Genomic DNA, 24,291 nt, shown 5'->3' with positions numbered 1-24,291 from the left:
CATGCGGGGGCGCTCGCAGGCGAGTGCAGAATGAATGGAGGTCTATGGCGAAAACCCCTCAAAATCCACTTTTCTCAGGATATAATTTTTTGTCTAGTAATTTGAATGTTGTATTCGAAAGGAGATGCAACGAAATTACACAATGCTGGGTGTTAGATTTTTTAGAGTCTCTTATTTGGTTTAAAAAGTCTTATAAAATGTCAATGACGTCAGAATGCTGACGTCATTAGCAGAATGCTAGCGTGTTATGGGCAACAACAACTCAACCTGTAAGAAATCGAAAGGACATAAGTACTCGTTCATTCAACTTTCGACCTATAACCCATGTTGAACTTGCAAAACCTACAATAAAATCTGAGATTTCTCAACGGCAATCGGGTGAAAGAGACACATTTAGCCGTCTAGCCCCATAGACTCCCATTCAGTTTGCACTCGCCCGCGATCGCCTCCAGTGGAATTCTAATGGAACTGCAACCAAGATCGATACAATGGGGCTAGGAAGTGCCAAGGCTCTCCGTAGACGGGCTCTGAAATGCATTCGCCATATCGCGTTGACAGCGCATGCGCCGTATTTGCGTTAAGTGGTGACGTCACGCGTCTTAAATACGCATGCGCAAATTTGAGATAATACTTTAATAAAATGATAAAGTATTAAAACAACTCTAAAGTAATAATGAAAGCAGCAAAAAGTAGTAGTCTGATCTAAGGTAAACATAAGGAATTACAGAGTAGGCTATATATTGTGTAATATCTGTGTAGTATTTTAAAGGTTTTTCACATTCTGTTGCACTTTACTGTGTAAATTACAAAATTACTGTAAACATTAATGGCACCTTATATATTTCTTATTTTAATCATTCCTCTGTAATAGTTATTGTTTATTTTTGTGCATTAGGTTATTAGAAAACATTTATGCCAATAAAGTAGTTTGAAGTTAAACTAACTACATACAGTACATTGCCAATCTCTGTATCCCATATTACGCATGACAACTCAAAAAACCAAACTCATACCAGTGATAACTTTTATTTCAAAACAAAAATAATTGTGTAAAAGAGATATGCACACATACAGATAATCACGTACATCAACCGTACACACACGCGCGTGTACGTACACACACACACACACACACGTACGTACGTACGTACGTACGTACACTCACACACATGTATGTACACTCACACACATTGTACGTACACACACACACACGTACGTATACACACGTACGTACACTCACACACAAGTACACTCACACACACGTACACTCACACACACGTACGTACGTACACACACACACACACACACACACGTACGTACGTACGTACACTCACACACGTACGTACACTCACACACACACGTACGTACAGTCACACACACACACACACACACGTACGTACACACACGTACGTACACGCACACACATGTACGTACACACACACGTACGTACACTCACTCACACACACACACACACACACACACACACACGTACACTCACACTCAAACACACATACGTACACTCACACACACACGTACACTCACGCGTATGTACACTCACACGTACGTACACTCACACGTACGTACACTCACACACGTACGTACACTCACACACGTACGTACACTCACACACGTACGTACACTCACACGTACGTACACTCACACACACGTACATACACTCACAAACACTCACATACACGTACGTACGTACACTCACACACACGTACGTACACTCACACACACGTACATACACTCACACTCACTTACACACACGTACGTACACTCACACACAACCTACTCCGCCTGAAAGAAAAAAAACAGTCAGCCAAGCAATAGCCCTCAGCCTCCTTCTCAGAATAAAGTCCCCGCAGGACTCCGCTTCGGCCATCACCCACAGACCCAGGTGGGCAGTCCTTGTATACTTCAGTGCAGTGCAAGCACAGAGTCAGCGAGCTGGGCACCCGGAACTCTTGTCTATATTGTCTGGAAAATGCACTCCACTTCACAACACTTAATTTAGATAAAATACAGAACAAACAATATTGAATAATTTTGAAGAGAGGCATTAACATAGAACAGAGTCATACAAGGAATTTCTTGTTTATAAATTTTAAACATATTATAGGAAAATGTTAGACAAGATATGCTTGAGTGTTATTGGCTTTGTCTATAAAGTACCTTAGAGACTTTGTTTATGAACAACAAACTAGTTAAAAAAGTTTGTCAACACAAACTTTAATTTGGCTTGAGAAAGCCCATCCTAAAAGTTTGAAATAGTTTTAAAAGCTTGAAGGTTTTCATAACCTTATATATACATATATATACATACATATATATATATATATATATATATATATATATATATATATATATATATATATATATATATATATATATATATATATATATATATATATATATATATTAATAACAATAATATCAAAATACATTTAATCAATTTATCAAAAAAAAATCCTACAATATATATTTGTATATTACTATTAACTCTTAAATCCTATATGTCTTCTCCTGGTTCAGTTTTGCCACTGTATTTCTTTTTAAGGGCCTTGTTTTAACCTATGGTTTTAACACTATATCCTAATCCCACCAAAACCACACACACACACCTACGCTGTCCTAGTTATTTGTGTGATATGATGAGTAAAGTTACACAATCTCATTTTTACACCACTTAATTTTAACATCACACTAAACGCCACTTCAGAATTAAAATTGGTAAAATAAAAGGTAAATAAAATTAGAACAAAAACAAGAGTAGCTTGCCTGTAGTGTACTCACCATGCAGCGATGAACATCGGAAATCAAAACATGCTAGAATCGACGTCATGACTTCACGCCACAAACCAATGAGAAGAGATGTTGGCGGGAAGAGACGTGCAGCCCCGCCCCAGGTGCGGCCCCGCCTCGATCGACGTCATCACTTGCCACTAACCAATGAGAAGCATTGTGGGCGGGGCTGCACGTGGTGCACCCCCGCCCAAATCTGCAGGCTGCAGCCAGGTGCTTCTCGTCTAAGGAGAGCCTTCCCACTCCCTATAAAAGGGATAGTTCACTTTGAAATTAAATTTTGGGCATCCAAGATGTAGGTGTCTTTTTTTCCGCAGTAGTTTCAATTTTGATATTTTTAGGTCAAACCGTTCTTGTCTGTCAGTCATATAATGCAGGTCTGTGGTCACTGTCTCAAAGAGCATGCACAGAGTCCAAATTAAAACAATTCCCCATCGTCCAAATTAAACAATTCCCCATCGTAAGTACACATTGATGGCCTAAGACACGAAACGAGCGGTTTGTGTGAGAAAACAAACAGTATTTATATCGTTTTTAGCTCTTATACACAGCCACGTCCAAGTGCTCTGAGGGCGCGCGCGCATCCTGGTGTGTGACGTGTACGCAGACTGGTGCATAGATATATACACTAGATGTCGCCTTGTCTTCGGCAGTTCATTGGAACGAATGTCTTTAAGGCGGAATGTATATATCTATGCACCAGTCTGCGCACACATCACACACCAGGATGCGCGCACGCCCTCAGATCACTTGGACGTGGCTGTGTATAAGAGCTAAAAACGATATAAATACTGTTTGTTTTCTCACACAAAGAGCTCGTTTCGTGTCTTTTGGTTGTAGTTCCACCAGAGTTCCACTGGGGGCGATCGCCCATGAGTGCAAAATGAATGGGAGTCTATGGGGCTAGACGGCTAAATTTGTCTCTTTCATCCGATTGCCGTTAGGAAATCTCAGATTTGATTGTAGGTTTTGCAAGTTCAACATGGGTTATAAGTTGAAAGTTGAATGAACGAGTACTTATGTCCTTTCGATTTCTTACAAGTTGAGTTGTTGTTGCCCATAACATGCTAGTATTCTGCTAATGAACTGCTGATTGGTCAGTGAAGGACTGATTACGACCAGAGATACAGCTTGATGGCATCGTGGCATCCGAAGCGGGACCAGAAACAAACAAAACAAAAACTCTTCTAGCACGTGTATTTACCATGGACTGTAAAAAATACACCTGTGTCAGCTGTGTTGTCGATGCCTCGAGAGAAAAGAAAGTGCAGAGTGCGAACGCACCAGAGTGACTGAAGGATTGCCGTAAAGCAATATCTCTGGTCGTACGATGTGTATGACGTCATTGACACTTTAAAAGACTTTTTAAAGCAAATAAGTGACTCTAAAAATTCTAACACCCAGCAATGTGTAATTTCTTTGCATCTCCTTTCGAATACAACATTCAAATTACTAGACAAAAAATTATATCCTGAGAAAAGTGGATTTTGATGTGTATAGCGCCATAGACCTCCATTCATTCTGCACTCGTCCTGTGAGCGCCCTCATATGGAGCCAGAGCGGAACTGCAACCAGTTCAGAAGCCGGAAGTTTACTGAGAGTGAAACTTCTCCCCTTATTGGCTGTTTCTCAATTCCAAGAACGCAGAGAACGGACTTGTTCTCGTGGAGACCGGTCTTGCCAAGCTTCCTTGGAAGAACGAACTCGGAACCTGCCGCAATGACTTCTGGGACACCAGGCGAGTACTAGCTCAAGTCTGCATTCGATGCATCTGTTGTGTTTATGTACTTGTCAGGAGATGGCGCTGTAGTCCACATGTTGATACCTATAAAAGGTGTAGAGTAAGAATGGAGGTGGTTGCACCTGCTGCCTAATCATGTAAATGGCTGGCACTGTTATATTGCTTGTGGGTTTGAATAAACCTTGAAGAAATGAGAAACTTTCTTGTCTTCATGATTACCTGGACCTAGACATAACAAATTGGCGACGAGGATTTTGCTGTTCTACATGAAAGATGTCTGCTGTTGCTTCTTTTCCTACGCCATTCTTACCATGTCCGGGTGAGCCGTCTATTCCTTTTGGCGTCTGGTTAAAGATGTTTGAGAATTACTTACTTGTCATAAATGCATCAGCAGATGACTGGCCAGTTGCAAGAAAGCGAGCTTTGTTTCTTCATTGCCTGGGAACAGAAGGGCAGAGACTATTCTATACTTTACCAAACCCAGGAGAAACAATGGAGGATGCTATTGAGACTTTGAAACTACACTTTATTCCTCGACGTAATGTTGTGGCTGAGCGTCATGCATTCAGAAAACGAATTCAAGCACCAGGTGAAACAATCCTGCAGTATGTTGCTTCTCTTCGGGACTTAGCCACCACATGTGAGTTTGCATCTAATAATGATGAAATGCTGCAAGATCAATTAGTGGAGAATGTAAACAGTCATCGTATTAGAGAATGTCTGTTGTTAGAAACTGATTTGACGCTTAACAAGGCTATTACTATTGCTACACAAATGGAGGCTGCTGGTGAACAAGCTAAACTTTTTTCAAATCCGACTTCAGTACCTGTCCAAGCAATACAAGCAACAAGTGTGCCTGCTGTTGATCGTTACAAAAGACAATCACCTTTGAAACCTCTGCCTTCAAAGTCTTTTGCTACTTTCTTGGCTCGTGCATGTTATCGATTTGGATCTACAAAACATCTTGCAAATGATTCCAGATGTCCTGCAGTTTCTGTAAAGTGCAATAATTGTCAAAAGTTGGGACATTTTTCAAGAGTGTGTCGTTCACAGCAAACACATTCTGTACATGAGATTGAACTTCCTGAGCTTCAGATTCTATACATGCATGATTCAGTATCTAATAAGATAAAGTGTACAACTACTATCATGACTGCATCAGCCTCTGTACCTGTGGAGTTGATTGTGGATTCTGGATCTTCCGTTTCCATTCTGCCTAAATCTGTGTATGAAAAACACTTTAACCAAGACTCTTTGCTGCCTCCTGCTGTTAAATTGGTGACATATTCACGAGATCCAATACCAGTGCTTGGTTGTCTACCTGTTACTGTTACCAGAGATAATATGACCTGTAATACTTCAATCTTTATAGTTGAATGTGGCACTGCTCTTCTTGGAATGGATTTAATTAATGGATTGCATCTCAAGTTTGAAGGTTCTTCCATACTTCCAGGACTGACTCAGTCTTCAGCCTCTGTAATGCGACTTTCTGCCTCTGTGCCTGTTACTAAGCTAGGATGTGCAAAAGGATTTGTGCATAAGGTAAAAACATAAGAAACTTCTTCAGTGGTGAAACCTGTTCGTCAGAAACTTAGACGGTTGCCATTATCTGTTCGAAATGCTGTCAGTGATGAACTTCAACGCCTTCTTGACTTGGGTGTTATTGAACGAGTGGATGCATCACCATGGATTTCTCCAATTGTAGTTGTTCAGAAGAAGACCGGTGGTATTCGCATGTGTGTAGACCTGCGAGAACCAAATAAAGCTGTTGTTGCGGACAGTTATCCTTTGCCTCATATTGATGAGATGATGTCTATGCTGCGTGGAGCAACTGTCTTTTCTACAATTGATTTAGAGAATGCTTATTTCCAGCTTTTGTTACATGTAGAAAGTCGTAATCTGACTGCATTCATCACCCATGAAGGACTATTCAGATTCTGTCGAGTACCTTATGGCCTTGCTTCAGCTCCATCAGCATTTCAGAAAATGCTAGCAACTGTACTACAAGGATTGCCAAACGTAGCCAATTATCTGGATGATGTCATTGTCTGGGGACACACAAAAAGTGACCATGACCACATGCTCAAAGTGGTTCTTCAGCGCATACATGATGCTGGCTTACAGTTGAATGATTCAAAATGTCACTTTAATAAAAGCAGTCTGCGCTTCCTTGGTCATACTGTATCTGCATAGGGTATTCACCCAGATGAGGATCATCTTAGTGCAATGCTTCATGCTCCTGTTCCTAAAGATGCACATCAGCTCCGTTCCCTTCTTGGATTGTTGTCATGGTACAATAAATTCATTCCAAATTTCGCTACAATTGTAGAACCGTTGCGTGCTTGCATCAGACAAGGTTCTGAGTTCAGCTGGTCAGATGAGGCTCAGAAGAGTTTCAGTACTGTAAAGGAGTTGTTACTCCAAAGCCCTGCTTTAGCATTGTTTGACCCTAACTTGCCTACTGTCGTTTCAACGGATGCATCAGATTATGGACTAGGTGCTGTATTCTCTCAAATTCATGAAAACAACACAGAGCACATTGTTGCATTTGCTTCAAGAACATTGTCTACTGCGGAACGCAAATATTCAACGATTGAAAAGGAAGCTTTAGCATGTGTCTGGGCTGTTGAAAAATGGAGAACTTACCTCTGGGGTCGAAAATTTCTTCTACATACGGATCATCAGGCCTTGACAGTGCTCCTCTCCTCTAAAGGCACAGATCGCGCTGGAATGAGGATCGCACGTTGGGCAGAGCGACTCTTGTGTTTTAACTATGAGGTGAATTATTATCCTGGCTCTCAAAACCAAGTTGCTGATTATCTTTCACGCCTACCCTTGCCTGCTTCTGATGAGGATTTTTCCGATACTGAGCCGGAGTTTGTTGCATTTTTGTCTTCTGAAATGTCTGCTGTGTCTCCAATAGGGCTGTCACTTTAAGTTCGAAAATCGATTGCACAATCGATCGGACCAACCAACGCAAGTTTCGAAAACGAAAATAGGGAATCGATTTTAACGGTCTTTTCTCGGAGCGCGTCCAGCTCGTCATGTTATGCCCGCAGCGAACGCGCGTCATTTGCAACTGCAGGCTCTGACAAACACGCATAACAGCAATGATCCTTCTGCATAATGTGTCTCTTTTTACTACAAAACTGTGAATTTTCCCGGTATTCAGACAGTCTCATGCATTCAGATACAGATTCGGGCAACGGTCTATCGCCTACGTAGACGAAATTTGTTTGACATTTCTAATCGTAAACACAGCCATGTTGAAGACTAAGGTAATGTTTTTCATATATGCTGCTATGGCAGTCCACTCTGCTTATTGCTTTTCGAGAATGTTGCACTAGTCATTGTGCGCGAAACTTCACGCCAATAAATCATCAGAAATATTGCTGACTTGTGCGTGTCAGGCGCGACGCGCCCTCTTTACGTTCGTTCTAATGCCAGTTAGTTGTCCGTGGATTTGCCCATATTTGGCATTTTATTTTTCAATTTTCGATTTTACAATCGATTCAATGAACACTTATGTCTCAAAAATCGAACAGGATTTTTTCACAAAAGTGACAGCCCTAGTCTCCAACTGAATTTGCTCTTGCCTCTGCATCATGCTCAGAAATGACTGCATTACGTGCTCAGATTGTTCGTGGATGGCCCTCTTCATCAGCAGCTGTGGGGGTTGTTCTACGTCCATATTTTCAAATACGTCATGAACTTGCAGTGCAAAAGGACTATGTGTTTAGAGGGTCACGTCTTGTTGTTCCTGTTGCATTGCGACGTGTTTTGGTGAATCTTGCCCATGAAGGTCATCATGGAATAGTGCGTACGAAACAGCGCATTCGTGAACTTTACTGGTGGCCTGGTATTGACTGCTTGGTTAAGGAACAGATCAAGAATTGTGAAGTTTGCTTGTCTTCTGATAAGGTTACAACTGTTCGTGCTGCACCTTTACAACCTGTACCTTTTCCAACTATGCCATGGGAAAAAGTGGCTGTTGACATTGTTGGCCCATTTGAAACCGCTACCTGGGATTGTCGGTACATTATGACATTGATTGACTATCATAGTAAGTGGCCAGAAGTGGCATTCACTTCTTCAATCACAAGTAAAAATGTGATCAACTTCTTGACGTCAGTTTTCAGCAGATTTGCAAATCCTCATTACATTGTATCTGACAATGGATGTCAGTTCAAGTCAGTGGAGTTTGCTGCATTTCTGAAAGATCGAGACATTCAACACATACATACGTCAGTGTATCATCCAGCTGCAAATGGAGCAATTGAGCGATTTCATAGAGTACTGAAGAGTTCTATTCAATCTGCTATTCTGTCTGGAAAGCCATGGAAATCAACAGTGACAGACTTTCTTCAAACTTACCGTGCTACTCCCCATGCTGTTACTGGACGGTCTCCTTCTGAGTTACTCTGTGGCAGAAAATTGCGTACTCGTCTAAATGTTCTCCCTCTTCCTATAACTTGTAAGGATCCTGCTGTGAGTCAGAAAGTGTCATTGTCTCAAAAGAAGATGAAAACATACACAGACCTCAAACGAAGAGCTTGTACTCCTGAGTTCAAACCTGGAGACTGGGTGCGTATAAAAATTCCAGTTCATGTTCCAAAAGGACATCCTAGATTCTCAAAGCCTTTGAAAATTGTACATCAATTTGGTCCATGCACTTACCAGTTATCAGATGGGAAAAACTGGCATGCATCTCATCTTTCTCCAGCTTGTGCACCTGTGGAAAATGCCATTGAGAGTGAACTGGTGTCCTTGCCCCTCCAGTTTGTTCCTTCCTCTACAGTGTTGCCTAAAAATGAACTTGTGAACTTGCCTAATCAAATTGCTTCTTCATCTGTTCCTGTAAGGTCTTCATCAAGAGTGAAACACCCTCCGCGTTGGTTGCATGATTATGTTACTTAGTACAAAAGACATTGATTATTTTGTGCTAAATGAGAAATTAATTCTAGTTCTAATATGTCTGGTTACAGAATGTAGAATATATTGTTAAACTAATTGAATTGGATGTACATTTTGTATAGGTTTTGCCTATTGCACCAACTATGTAATTTGGGTGGAATTTACAGTTTTGAGTAAAGGGGGAATGTTGTGTTTATGTACTTGTCAGGAGATGGCGCTGTAGTCCACATGTTGATACCTATAAAAGGTGTAGAGTAAGAATGGAGGTGGTTGCACCTGCTGCCTAATCATGTAAATGGCTGGCACTGTTATATTGCTTGTGGGTTTGAATAAACCTTGAAGAAATGAGAAACTTTCTTGTCTTCATGATTACCTGGACCTAGACATAACAGCATCCTCGGTATCAAGAACACATCCGGGTTCTTTCATGCGTCCTCTGTACTTGCGTTCTTGAGAATTGGGTCTGAACTTCGACGGTTAATGATGACATAAAACGAGAACACAAGGACGCAAGATCGCTGAAGAACGCATATTGAGAAACACCCGTTAGGCTTGTTTGAGATGAGCAAAATCTGCGCAGAATCGATCAGCGCGAGATGCATGCCGGCTAGAAATGTGTCCGAGTGTGGTCCGCCTTGCTCTGATGTCATGCTGACGTATGTCAAAAATCTCTCGCCAGCGCAAGGCGCACCTGTCGGATTCTGCAGTCGAGCGCAGTTGCTCTCTGTCGGTACACGATCCGTTCAACCTGCACGATCCGTTTCACGCATGCGCATAATTACTTACGTTAAATAACAAACGGGTTCTTATGGACGTATTTTGTTATTCTGTGCCGTGATGAAGACAGAAATATTATGCCGGTGCCTGTAACAGTTTTATACACTGCTGTCACGTTATTTGAGCTGTTTCTGGATGAAGGCAGACTTATGGACGTATTTTGACAGTGAGTCGTGTTGACACGAGTTCAGGGAAAACTTCCTAATGTCAAGTTTAAAATGAATATGCGCTTAAGGTGCGTGACAAAAACACACGCGCACTTCAGTTAGTGCGATTAAAGTGTTTACATGGCCGCATGCTGCGATTTAAAACAGCGTACGCCGCCCGTTTTAATACGATTATAGTTTATGCAATTATGAGCTTAATCACATTATTAAGTATTGTGTTTACATGAGGTAAACTGGTAAAGTATATTCGCAATATTGCTAAAATCCCATTATACGCATGCGTAGAACGGATCGTGCAGGTGGAACGGATCGTGTACCGACACTCTCCACTGACTGCGCTGATCAGAAGCATGATGGGAAACGACTTGCTGACGACACAGCTTGATGTTCATTGGTTTAAACAACCGTGATGTATTGCTCTTATTTAAAATGTTTGATTTTAAAACTCTGATATCATGTTTTATGTGTACGTTATGTGGTAATATTCCCAAACTACGGGTTATGCAATGTAATTTTTATTTAAAAAAAAGAAAAGAAAAAAAAACACAAGAAAAAAGACTGATAAACATGTATTTGGAATGGAATTAAATAAGTAGGCCTATGCTACTTTGGGTGTCTTGTTCATTATATTTATTTTCATATAAAAGAAACAGAACTTAAATTCCATTCAGTTTATTAGCAACACTGTGCACGAGCGTGAATCCGGTGAATCCCGCGATATCCGTCTTTGATCTCGCAGGTGTCAGATCCACTGCGAGAAGAGAGAACTGTCCGGCTTGCCTGCGCTTTATTCACTCCTCCTCTCACTGCAGCCGCCTACTCTCGCATACATTTCGAGATGGTCCTCACTGCAGAGCATAAAATCTGGGGGGAGGAGTCGGATAAAATCCAACTCCTCCCACCTTACATACCTAAACCTACCAATCTCCACCCCCTGATCCCTAAACCCACCCCTAAACCTCTCCACCCCTAAACCTACCAATCTCCACCCCTTATATAAGATCCGACTCCTCCCCTCGGATCTTGTGTACTGCATTGAGGTGCTACTGTACATTTCAGGCGAGGCGAGGCGCATCTCAAACAAGCCTATTCTCTGCTACTAGGGGAAGGTACCGCCTTTTTCGCCTCTGATTGGCTAGAAGGGCTCTCCTCCGATTGGTTATTTAATTTGGCCATGAAACGTCATCTCACGTTCATGGCAGGCTGTCGGCTAGTCTATTATGGTCATCTTTACCGCCAACAGAAGTGAATTATGTAGACTGGCACCACACTCCCTTGCCCAGTGTGTCTCTACTTGTGTGTCTCACTCTGACACACACACACACACACACACACACACACACACACACACACACACACACACACACACACACACACACACACACACACACACACACACACACACACACACAATTACTAATAACATAACATCACAATAATTACTAGTATGTTTAACATGCACTAATATTGTCTATTACTAGCACTTATGCAATGTTAGGTTCACAATAAATAAAATGTCATATTTGAATCATACTGTGGTGTCTTTTCTACAATTGGCTGACTGCGGCTTCATTCATCTGTGATAGCCTATTAAAAATGTTCATGCCTGTGACTTTACTTTGGTAATAATTTGGATGTAATAGTTTCATTAAATAGTTTCTGTTGAGCAGGCAGGATACAAGTTAGGACCAACACATCTCTCGTCACCTCAGGGAGCCTTAATGAACTCTGTTGACTGTTCTGTTAATTGTGCTGCTGTTCGGTTCTAAGCCTATTTGCTGGTTGGGAAAACTTGTAGCCTATTTGTTAGAGGTGGTTGTCAGTGTTACTCCACTGCAGTGTACAATAGTCATTACATGTCTCACTGCTTTCCATATCTAGTTCCCTCTGTGTAATTGTTTGTATTATTTAATGGACCTTAAGTCAAAGCTGAGCATGATGATGCATCACTAGTTTTCATTAGTCAAGAATAGTGCACTGCACTGCACACAGCTGGGCAAAATAGTGCCGTTTTATTGTATTGCATACATCTTAAACCCAGGCAATGCATAGGCCTAAATATGCTTATGTACTCTAACTGTTTAGTACTTGAGAGCCACGGCGAGTTTACGAAACGTAGGCTGGTCATATTTGTACTCCCAAGTTCACATGTTCGTCACAAAATTCCCCCAAACAGCTAAGACTAATCTAAACACGATCTGAACAGGCTATGAAATTGTGAACTTGGAATATAAATCTGAAGACACACACATATATCGCTTTTCTTATAGGCTATGTTGGATTGACTTCGTTTACTTCTGTTGTAAAGACGATCAAAACAGACTAGCCGACAGTCTGCCATGAACGTGAGATGACGTTTCACGGCCAAATCAAATAACCAATTGGAGGAGAGCCCTTCTAGCCAATCCGAGGCGAAAAAGGCGGCACCTTCCCCTACCATCCTGGAAAAAAAAATATTGTGGCCCACCGGCCCAAAGTTGCAAAGTTTTTCGGCTCATAGGCGCTTGGGGGGTGTGAGACCACCATTCAACCCGAAAAAAGTCATATAACTATTCCAATGACTCCGAAGCTGTTCGGTTAAGGTAAAAAAGTTACTTAGTTCACCTTAAAGTGATTAATTTACACCAAAACAAAATAGAACATGTATGCCTTGTCTTACATTTCATAATGAACTTAGACAAGCTCAGCGCCGACTCGTGTTTTTCCAGTTCTTTTTTGTGAATTGGAATGTGCGTAAAGTCACGTCTAATACCTAGAATATCAAAATCGACTGCTGGCGGTAGATCCTTCTATTTAGCACCTAAACTTTGGAACAGTCTTCCTAACATTGTCCGGGAAGCAGACACACTCTGTCAGTTTAAATCTAGACTAAAAACCCCTCTCTTTTACCTGGCATTCATATAGAACATTACATTTTTATTATTCAAATCAGTAAATTGATTATTAGGCTGCATAGACTAGGTCAGCCGGAACCGGGGACACTTCATAACACCTGATGTACTCTTTACATCATAAGAAGAATGGCATCTATGCTAATTTTAGTCTTTCTGTTTATTCCGAGGTTTACTGAAGTCAGCTGGACCCGGGCCGTATCCAGATCAGATGGTGGACCTGCGCCTGGACCCATCCATGATGACGCATCTCTGAAGTGCCAGCCTCATCAGCCCTGTGAAGGCCTCATCGACACGACAGCTACACTCAACAAAGTTGCCTCCATACCGGCGTGATGACTCCGTCGTCCAACCAGATGAAACTGGATAATATTCTGAATGTTCTGATCCAATCTGACTTCTGACCTGTAATGCTGCCTGAATCATAATCATACACTGTTCGCTCGTTGGCCAGAGGAGAACTGGCCCCGACTGAGCCTGGGTTCTCCCAAGGTTTTTTTCTCCATTCTGTCACCTGATGGAGTTTTGGTTCCTTGCCACTGTTGCCTTGGCTTTTGGCTTACTTAGTTGGGGACATTTAATATTCAACAATATTATTGATCTGCCTTAAAGGGTTAGTTCACCCAAAAGTGAAAATTATGTCATTAATGACTCACCCTCATGTCGTTCCAAGCCCGTAAGACCTCCGTTCATCTTCGGAACACAGTTTAAGATATTTTAGATTTAGTCCGAGAGCTTTCTGTTCCTCCATTGAAAGTCAATGGACGGCATACTGTCCATGTCCAGAAAGTAGTCAAAGTAGTCCATGTGACATCAGTGGCTCAATCTTAAGTTTATCAAGCGACGAGAATACTTTTTGTGCGCAAAAAGTAAACAAAAATAACGACTATATTCCACTATTCATTTCCTTCTCTCTGGGCCTCGAGCTATTTCACGTAGTGTTTCAGCGTAGCGCGTCTGTGTTGTACGTCACACGTAGGCTCACTATTGGCCGACGCTGGTCATGTGTGATGCGTGTGACGTACAACACAGACGCGCTATGCAAAAACACTACGTGAACTTCAGAGAGAAGGAAATGAATAGTGGAATAAAGTCGTTATTTTTGTTTACTTTTTGCGCACAAAAAGTATTCTCGTCGCTTGATAAACTTAAGATTGAGCCACTGATGTCACATGGACTACTTTGATGATGTCTGTATTGCCTTTCTGGACATGGACAGTATGCCGTCCATTGACTTTCAATGGAGGAACAGAAAGCTCTCGGACTAAATCTAAAATATCTTAAACTGTGTTCCGAAGGTGAACAGAGGTCTTACGGGCTTGGAACGACATGAGGGTGAGTCATTAATGACATAATTTTCATTTTTGGGTGAACTAACCCTTTAAGGTGGACGATGACGCAATTATCTTCTAGAAACAAACTTTGTTGTATTATTTTCATGTTATCACTGTGAAGCTGCTTTGATACAATATAGTAAAAAGCGCTATATAAATAAAGTTGACTTGTCTTTACTATAAACTCCACCCTAGCAAATGCCTAACCCCAACCCACCACTAATCCTTTCCTTAATGAAGCTACAATTTCCTCCCTAACTTCCAGTTTGAGACTGCTGGCCTGGTGTGGCTGCCCTGAGACTCCCGAGACGTATGGATCTGCAGTTGGACACTATTGGGTAGTCCTTTTTGGAGAAATGAGCGCCACATACTCCTATATCACTCTTCCAAAGAGGGCTGGATTTCTCCGCCGCTCCCTGATCTGAATGGTCCCCCTGTCTGAACCCTGGGGTTCCTTACCACTGTTGTCTTTGACTTGCTTAGTTGGGGACACTAATTAATCAGTAATATTATTGATTTCACTGAACTGACACTATACTAGATGAGAACTGATATGAAAATGATAGAAATGATATCTGCAGAACTGCTTTAGAGCCTTTGACTTCATAATTGACCATTTTGAAACATTGACACTGTTATTGAACTGACACTGACTCAAAGTTAATAACAACACTTTTGCCGTTACTCACTTTGAACTCTAGAGCTGTTTATAGCTGAATTGGACTTATTTCATGATGAACTTCACACAGTTATTTAACTGAACTGAATCAACACTGAACTTACTTCAACTGAATGACACTGTTACTTTACAGCAGAATTCAGTTCTGTTTCTGAGCCATTCCACCGAATGGGTGACATTTGCTTGTTGTAACAAAGCCATTTTTTCATTTTAAAGAAGACCGAAGCCTCAAATTTATCATTTAAAAAAAAAAAAATTATTTATTAAACAATTGTATAAGTGATGGATCAAACAATTAAAACAGTGGTTTAACTTTATTTTTTTTAGAAGACTTTTTTTTAACAGGAATGAACATTGGGTAACAGGAATGAGTATCCATATGTGACTGTGTGTGCATAAGATGTCTGTGTTGAAGTGATGTACTATGTGCTAGTAGTACTTCACAGTGAAGGAGGTGGAAAGAGAAAGAAGGAGAGAGATTAGAAGAGAGAGGAAAAGAGAAAGAAGGAAGTTAAGACAAAAAGGGAGAAAACAGAAGGTTGCGGGTGTGTCTCGCTCCTTCCCTTGCAGGATGCCATGGGTGGGTGTTTCTGGCACCTGCATAGTATGGGTTCTCTACAAAATATAAGAAAGACAAAACGTTTAAGTCACTTCGTGATGGACTGGCTCCCTGGAAGTATGGCATTTACATTGTAAAACTAATACTAATGTCTACAATTTAAGTAATTGCAACCTTAGATCTCATAATTCAGGTGAATTGTATTATATCAACTAATATTTACAGTATTAAATCAACAAAACAGAGGACTCTACTCACTCCTGTTACTTTAACTCACTCCTGTTATTTTTCATATGAGGGCTGAAAGTAACAGGATTGAGTTTTTAAGGAAAAAGTTATCAAATACATGACATATGACCTCATAGCATGAGGACACTAAGCAAATTCTAGCGACTTACCAAAAGTTAATATTTTTTTAAATAAACAAATAACATCTAAGAAATAATTTAGGTAACAGGGCAGTATGTTGAGATTGACCTTCTCAGTGAAAAAAAACTAACATTTAAAGCATAGATTGGATATAAAGTCACACAACAATGAAAAAAAAAAGAGTTCTGATGGAAATTTTAATCATTATATTTCATGGTAAAGTTTAGAGATAGAGAGTGGGGACATGCAACAAATGCAATTTTTTTGGTGTTCTAGTTAGTTTTTATTAATGTTTTTAATTATACATTTAAAATTTGCAGGTAGGCCTATTTGCGGGACAATTTGCTTAATAATAAAATGTGTTTTAGAATTAATTTTCAAGTGTTTTATAATGTCCTGGGGGCAGAAATGTCACCCTTTCGGTGGAATGGCTCTTGCATCATTCAAGAGTATTTTCCTGTTTGTCAGGCTACTGTAAGCTGCTTTGAAACAGTCTTTATTGTATAACGCGCTGTATAAATAAAGGAGATTGTTTAGTCTAAAAAAATGCTTTCCTGCAATAGATTGAGTCATTTAAATGAATTGCTTAATTAAAAAAAAAGCTACGATCTCTTCACGAGTCACGAGTCTCACGATCTTCACGAGTCACCTACTGGTCAACTGCTGGGTCTGAGTCATTCAAATTAAATCGGTTCCTTCGAACAGTTCAACACAGATCCATATTTTTGCATATTGCTGTTTATCGCATTAGAGTTATATATATATATATATATATATATATATATATATATATATATATATTATATACTGTTTAATATCATCACTTTGATACAGTAATTTTGGCTAGTTGAGTTCTAGGTTGTTGATTTGTGAACTGCTCGGTTCGATTGAGTATGATTCGAGATCGATTCGATTCGATTCAAACAGTTCATTGAAAAGATCCGAGTTACGAACGAGTTGTTCACAAATCGTACGTCACTACTACAAAGATTCGATTTGATTTAAAAATCCGAATTATTAGTTTACACTTTGCTAAAATAATATTTAGTTGCAGTTAAAATTATAAGTGGCAATATCCTAAAATGGCATGCTTCTTCAATCGTTTACTTTGAAGGGAAAACACGACAACACCTGAGACAGACCACTGTAACGTACAAACTTTGGTGACTTTACCCATTATTAAAACTGATTAATTGGTTTGCAATTTGCATGTTTAACAGTACATTTCTTGCTATACTTTACAGGACATACTGCAATCGATTGACAACATCGTTCGCCTGTGTGGATTAACGGTATTTTCAGTAACGTTAGCAGGTCGCTAAACATTGGTAAGACGAACGACATCATATTCAAAATAAAAATTACTGTCAAATGGAGACCCGTGGAAAACTAAAACTAATATAACGGCTGCCACGTTGTTGACTTTAGGCATATCTCATGGATCAGTCCGGGATTCAGCCTGAAAAAAGTAAGTTGCAGCTTTTCTCCTGGTTTTCGATTCGTCATTGTCTGTTTTAATACACGAGCTGATGTTTGAACATTGCTTTTCATTGTTATTTATCCAGTGGAACTCGTGGTTGTCACTCATGTTGTGGATGCCATCACGTTTTGGGCTCAGGTAAGCTTAATATTGACTGTTTACGCTACCATGGTAAGCTAGTGTGAGCCAAAAATGTAAATTGAAACATTTCAGAATGTGAAAATCAGAACATGCAGTAACTTTTGTTCATCCATATGCTGGTTTTTGTTTCATCAGAATGTAACAGACAAAATAAATGAGAAGATCAATGTTATGCTGACAGAAAAATGCCCCATCGCGCCTATACTGATGGGAAGGCCAAGTTCACACAAGGCAAGTAGGCCTAATACATTGACAAATAAGAAAAATCTACAAGATCTGACTCTTTGCTCCATTTTCCTGTGTAGGTCTATGGGGCACGATTTTCAGAGGACAAGTGCTGGTACAGGTGTACAGTGCAACAGCAAACAGAAGACAAGGTTTGTAAAAAGCTGAGTAAATCAGAAAGGGACCAATCATATAGTAGCCTCAATGAAGGAAGAAATCGAGTGCAACATTCTGGTTCTGGAAGTAAAAATACCATTCATTTTCTCCATATGGCAATTGATTTTAAACAATAACTTATAAACCTAAAGACAGATCTACTGTAAGCTACGAGGTTGCTAATCAATGGTATTTGCTTTTTTTTTTAAGCCTCCAAGTCCATATTATTTCAACAATATATTTTAAATAATCATGTTTAACAGTGGAATTCCTGCTGAAAAACGACATTACCCATGATTCTGCAGAGAAATCTCCACCAATCAGAGAACAGAGACAAGTAAATCGTGCCAAAATAACTTTAGCGCCCACTCACTCACTCCCATGAAACACTAAAAAATTACTACACTCTAAACTGAATGTTTCGCTACACTCTTATTACTTAAATATTGCATATTTTTCAATAAACACAATATATTGTTCAATAGTTTTATATTTCTCCATCATTTTTAGTTAGATTGTAATTTTCAATGCTTCATGGGATTGTAGTTCTTTCCCTTATTAAAGCCGTTAAGAACACAGTCTTGCACCTTTGTCTTTTGTCTAATTTTCAAATACTTTTTTGCAAAGTTTTTAATGTTGTGATTTACCTCGTAGCTGGTTGGTTTGGTTCATGGCTTATAACTCTTAAAATTATGCTTTTTTAAAATCCCTATGGGAAAAATTTACCCAAAAAATTATTCCAGAAGGTTGCTAAAAAGTGGACGGGCACTGTTGCACTCTAATCAGAATTATTTGTTTTATGGGATGATATTACAGTGGCCTTAGACCCTATTTTGAAATTGGTATAAATGCATCATGACACAAAAATGGAAGGTTACCAATGACTTTACAGAAATCCCCTGGTCAGATGAAGTCTCCTGTGAATAATTAATTCTGTGACCAAAAGCAAATGGTGTCTTTTTTTTAGAGTGGACAAAGATAATTTGAGGTCTATTACATAACAACTTTATGAATAATTAGAAAAGTACAGAGCTGGTTTTTTTTTTTCATTCTTTTAACACTGATGTGGTTCTCATGAATATCACATATACGGTTTTAATTTGTCTTTTCTGCTCAGTTCTATATTTCGTACATTGACTATGGAAATATGGAGATTGTCAGTCGGTCTGAGTTAGTTGAACTCCCTGAAGAACTGCAGACAACAGGACTGGCAAAAAAGTACAAGTTCTGGGGCTTTCATGTGTCAAGCGAGCTAGAGTCCCCTCTTTTTTCACAGGTATCTGACACAACGGTTTTATAGAATGGTCCGTTTACCTATAAATATGAATTTAAATGCATCTAATATTTGTTTAAAATGAAATGTAGTGAAATGAAATGTTCACTCAGACTTGGATACAGCTCTTGCAACTGTTGTATTGTTCGCTACTAGGGGAAGTCCTTCCTTCACAATATTATTCATGGAAAAAAGTTGCGTGTCCATAAAAAGTCAGTTTGCTTTGATGGAACCATCCTGGTTGAAGCCTTCCAGGGGAATCTTGACATTGGTGAGGAGCTGTTGAAATTTAAGTTTGCCAAAGTCAGTCTCCCAGGCAAAAGGGAGAACTCCCTTCCCACAGGAAACCTGCAGGAGCGCACAGGACTATGGCCCACCAGGAACCCCCCGGGGGAGTTGGACACACTTGGCTCTTCATTGGGATGCATGCCAAAATTGCGGCCAATATTCTCAGACCAAAAACCTCAAATTATTAAGTAAGTTTTGAGAGACACAGACAATATTAAAAGCATTTACCTCTTGTTGTTTGTGCTTAAAGTCTGCATGAAAAGAAAGTTGCGATAGACTGTTTTTCGCTATTTTGACGGGTATCCGAGTGAAACAGTTTCACAAACGAGAAAAAAATGTGGGGCGGGAGTTGATTTTGTACATGGGAAGTTGATTGGATGGTTTGCAATTGGTGTGATGTCATGTGACAGGTTGCCCCGCACTGAATCCATGTTTTTCTACATGTTGTAGGGAGCAGAAAAGCATCATTGCTCTCCAGCCTGTGGAGAAAATGATTGTTGGTGAGGAATCTCTTACTGAGATCAAGGCCTCAAAGGCAGATGGAGATGGACCGCACTTGTGCCCTCAGGATACTGAGCAGATGGCAAATAAAATCGAGTCTGAACTCAAGGTGAGGTGACACGTTCTCATTCTCTCAAAGGTTCATTTAATCACCACATTCACAGCACATCTAATCATTATAAATTAGTGGTCCTCAGCTGGTAGTTATATTCTGTTGGGGTTGTTGACATCAGACAAAAAAACACTGTAAGCACCCAATGGTCAAATCTGCCAGCCAGATATTCAGAGAGATTTAGACCCCGTCAACTTTCAGAAGGGAGAAGAAAATACCCATATTTTTTAATTGATGTTTAAGGGTGTGCATAAAATTTAGAAAACCAACAATGTAGACAAGTCAACATATTGAACAAATTTGAATACTTTTGAACATTTATTAAAATTATTATTTTAAATATTTAAATTTAGTTGAATTATTATTTTAATTTACATACATTTTTAACTAATTATTTATTCACTGTTAGTTTGATGTTTTAAATCTAACAATTAATTTAGTTTACAATTGTACAATAAACATTGTTGCTAGTTAATGTCAAATATAATATCTGGGTCCTGCAGAATAACCATTGATTTTCCATTTGCTCAGCGTTCAAGATATTTAAAGATTTTTTCAGTGTACACTAATATTCAAAAGTTTGGGGTCAGTAAGAATTTTTTTTTTTTTTTTAAGAAGTTGATACTTTTATTTGACAAAAGGGCACATTAAATTGATCAAAAGGTACAGTAAAGATATTTATAATGCTACAAAATATTTCTCTTTACAATTAATCATTTAGCAGACACTTTTAAGTGAAGACATTCACTTGCAGGATATGTTTCATATACATGCTATTTTTTTTTAAAACTTTCTATTCATCAAAGAATCCTGAAAGAAGTATCACAACTGTTTGCAACATTGATAATTATGATAAGAAATGTTTTTTGAGCACCAAATTAGAATGTTTTTGGAAACATTATGTAACACTGAAGACTGGAGTAATTGCCCAAATTATGTTTTAAAAATGTATTAAAATAAAAAACAGTTATCTCAAATTGTAAAAAAATGTTCACAATATTATTAGTAGGGAGGTTAAGTGACTTTTGACTTCAAGTCATGATGCAAAGGTCCCCTTTGGTATGGAAGTACCTTAGGGCCATAGAAATAAATTTATCCTAAGACACACGTGAGATCACATTTTGTATCTTATATACGCACATTTTTTAAAAATGGCCGCCGACCATACTTGAGAGGCCCATATCTTTGCTTCTGTTATAGCTATAATGACAAATTTGGTATCAACGTGTACATTTTTGGGGTCAAGGAGTCCAATAAAATAGGTTCCAAGACTAAAAAACAATAATGTTGTCCTTACCATGACAATTGGAGGTGAAGTATGCAATTTTTTATTAAAAAACACATGCCAAACACAGTGTTTCGGCGCCAGAGGTTTTTTCCTAAAATGTTCGATTTTGACATCTTAATTTCAAAAGGCTATATCTTAAAAGTGATAAAAGATAGAGACTTTCGGTAAATTAGAGAAATATTAAGGATGACCCAAAGTTTATGTAGGGATTACATTTTCCCATCTAATTTGCATATTATGACGTCATTATGGTGGTGGCCATCTTGGATTATAGAATTTTCATGAAAAGTCACGTTTAAATGATAAAATTATCAAATGCAGCACTTCTTTCCCCCCAAAATGTCCCTCACCTTCTGTATGCTATATTGCACAATACTGAATGCTCAGGTAAATAGTAAGTAGTAAACAAACTGTGTAAATCATTACTAATAAATGGTAGAAACAAACCGAATGCAAGTAGTGGTTGGCCTTTTGCTGTAGAGATACTCTATTTACTACATATAGTAAATCGTCCTCATTGGCCAAGTACTCAAAAGCCGGCATTCCCATCAGCTTGCGATAGACTATGCATAATAGCCCCTCTGCCCCGTGTCACACCGTCTCTGGTCCTGCTGGGAGCAGCGCGGCCAAATCTGCCTCGCGCGCGCGCCGAATGTGCACAGCTCGGACTACTGTCATTGTCATTGCGACTCCCCACCCTGCCTCCACGTTGCCCCCTAACTGTCCTATGAATACTTCGACCTCGTCTAACATACCCAGTGGCATTAGACAAACAAAGTCTCCACCACAATACTGTCACCGCGATTGTGGAGAGGCACACACGGTACTTTCACTTTCAGAATCAGGCAGATATTCCCCTTCATAATCAGGGTCCACGAATAGAAGACCCAACACTTCATTGCGGGTAAGCTTTATTGATGCCATTAGATATAATAATAATAATAATAATAATAATAATAATCTAATGCAAATACTCGCTGACGTTGACAATATTGCTCTGATAAAATGGCTCACTCGCACACTAGCTCCGCTTTTGTTCGCACTGATTCAATGCACTCTAGCTCGAAGATTTTGTATAGAAGCATGACGTTTTTTTGAGTCGCGTATGAAGTATGACATGTCTGCCATCGAATGGAGGGTAGGTTGAACGAAATTTGACACCCTATTTGACAAAATCGGCCCTTTTATTAAGTGGACTGCCTGAGGTGGGACCACGACACCAATCTGCTCCTAGTGACTGATCACTGAATTCGCTATATCTATGCTAAATGTTTTCAAGCGGTCATATGACACACATTCCTCTTTTATGCATGGCCTCCACCAGATATCTACTACCACTTTGCTGGTGTAGTTTCATTGCCAGATATAGCGAAGCTGGTGTTTCCCTCTCTCTTATGTGATGAGGAACACTGCCATGTTTCTTGGATCTGCATCTTACAGAGTTGAAAATTATTTGCTGCCCAATGGATGTTGCAGCCTGGAACTTCTCAGGTCCAGGAGGTGGCTGATCAATACCTGATCCATCAAGAAGCATGTGTAAGAACGGTCTCAGCATGGGAGGGATAGAATCAGCTTCACAGGAAGTTGAGAAGGCACCTGTAAAAGCATGCTTCATGGGGAGATACTCTTGCCGAAGGATTTTGGCTGCTTTGAAGATGATGGAGACATCGGTAGAAGTGTTGTTTTTCATGTTAGCAACAGCTTTGCTCAGGTCATCATCAAATACAATGGACCAGACACGATTTATTTGTACTGATCTGATGTCAGGAATCAGGCGTTCAATATCCTTCCGAAGGCGTGTGGTGTTGCATTTGATGTTTGGAAATCCAAGATCAGCAATGCGCTTGTCATAGAGGGCTGTCAAGTCAGACATTGCCAGTGATTCCCCTGAGCAACGATAGTCCTCGATGTATTCGAGCAACTCATTGAGGACATGTGCTCTGATGACCTTAGTTGCATTACTTTCAGTTGAGTCACATCCAACAGTTTCTGCTTTTCTATAGAGCCTAGTCAGGCATGCACGATGATAAACAGCATTAATAGCAACCATGTCACCAGCAGCTAGTTCAGCCAATAGATGCCTGTCACCCACCACCTGAGCACATTCTTTCACTTTTCTATCCAAGCCAAGGGTGGCAGCCCTCCTCAGTTCCTTTTTTTTGCCCACTTCACCACAGAAGAGACACAGTTTATCAAATGATTCACATGATGATGTTGAGGGTCTGGGTAAAGCGAGTGTGGTGGACTTGTCACTCGTGCGCCATGTTTTTACTGAACTCACAGACTCTTCATGCTTTTTTCTTTTTCTTGCTCTCTCAACTTTTTGTTTATCAATCGCATTTCTGCAGCTTTTGTGCCACACCATAGGATTTTGAATCATCAGCTGAACTACATCCTGACTACCACCACTCATGTCCACTATAAACTCAGGCAGATCCCCTAATGCCTTCAGCTCCTGGATGTTATCTAAAGCTTCTTTGTAACATGATTGCAATCTTTCAGGATTGTTTCTCAGTTTGAATGATGAAGAGGGATCTATCCATCCATCCATCCATCCATCTTCCGCTTATCCGGGGCCGGGTCGCGGGGGC

General features: G+C 39.8%; 2 protein-coding genes across 4 annotated transcripts in view; one reads left to right on the top strand and one right to left on the bottom strand.

The window, feature by feature from the left end:
- Positions 1-15,605: 15,605 nt before the first annotated feature.
- The window catches only part of gsdmeb (gasdermin Eb), a 102,431-nt gene continuing 93,745 nt past the window's right edge, over positions 15,606-24,291 (bottom strand). For both annotated transcript variants that reach the window (XR_014031841.1, XM_081389485.1), the window contains one exon: positions 15,606-15,923. Coding sequence is in view for 1 of the 2 variants with exons in the window: in XM_081389485.1 (XP_081245611.1) it covers positions 15,738-15,923 (186 nt within the window). In the remaining variant the exon portion in view is untranslated. The remainder of the gene's footprint in view (positions 15,924-24,291) is intronic.
- stk31 (serine/threonine kinase 31) overlaps positions 17,165-24,291 on the top strand; it is a 36,001-nt gene continuing 28,874 nt past the window's right edge. The window contains exons 1-9 of one of the 2 annotated variants that reach the window (XM_081389476.1): positions 17,165-17,382; positions 17,481-17,564; positions 17,665-17,704; positions 17,802-17,854; positions 17,993-18,088; positions 18,163-18,234; positions 19,356-19,514; positions 19,668-19,987; positions 20,250-20,409. In XM_081389476.1, coding sequence (XP_081245602.1) covers positions 17,674-17,704; positions 17,802-17,854; positions 17,993-18,088; positions 18,163-18,234; positions 19,356-19,514; positions 19,668-19,987; positions 20,250-20,409 — 891 coding nt within the window. In that variant the 5' untranslated portion in view covers positions 17,165-17,382; positions 17,481-17,564; positions 17,665-17,673. The other variant, XM_081389477.1, reaches the window with a different exon arrangement.

The sequence above is a fragment of the Scardinius erythrophthalmus genome, assembly GCF_964197995.2.
Source record: "Scardinius erythrophthalmus genome assembly, chromosome: 16".
Classification (NCBI taxonomy): Eukaryota; Metazoa; Chordata; class Actinopteri; order Cypriniformes; family Leuciscidae; genus Scardinius; species Scardinius erythrophthalmus.
This window is presented reverse-complemented; position numbering and strand designations above follow the sequence as displayed.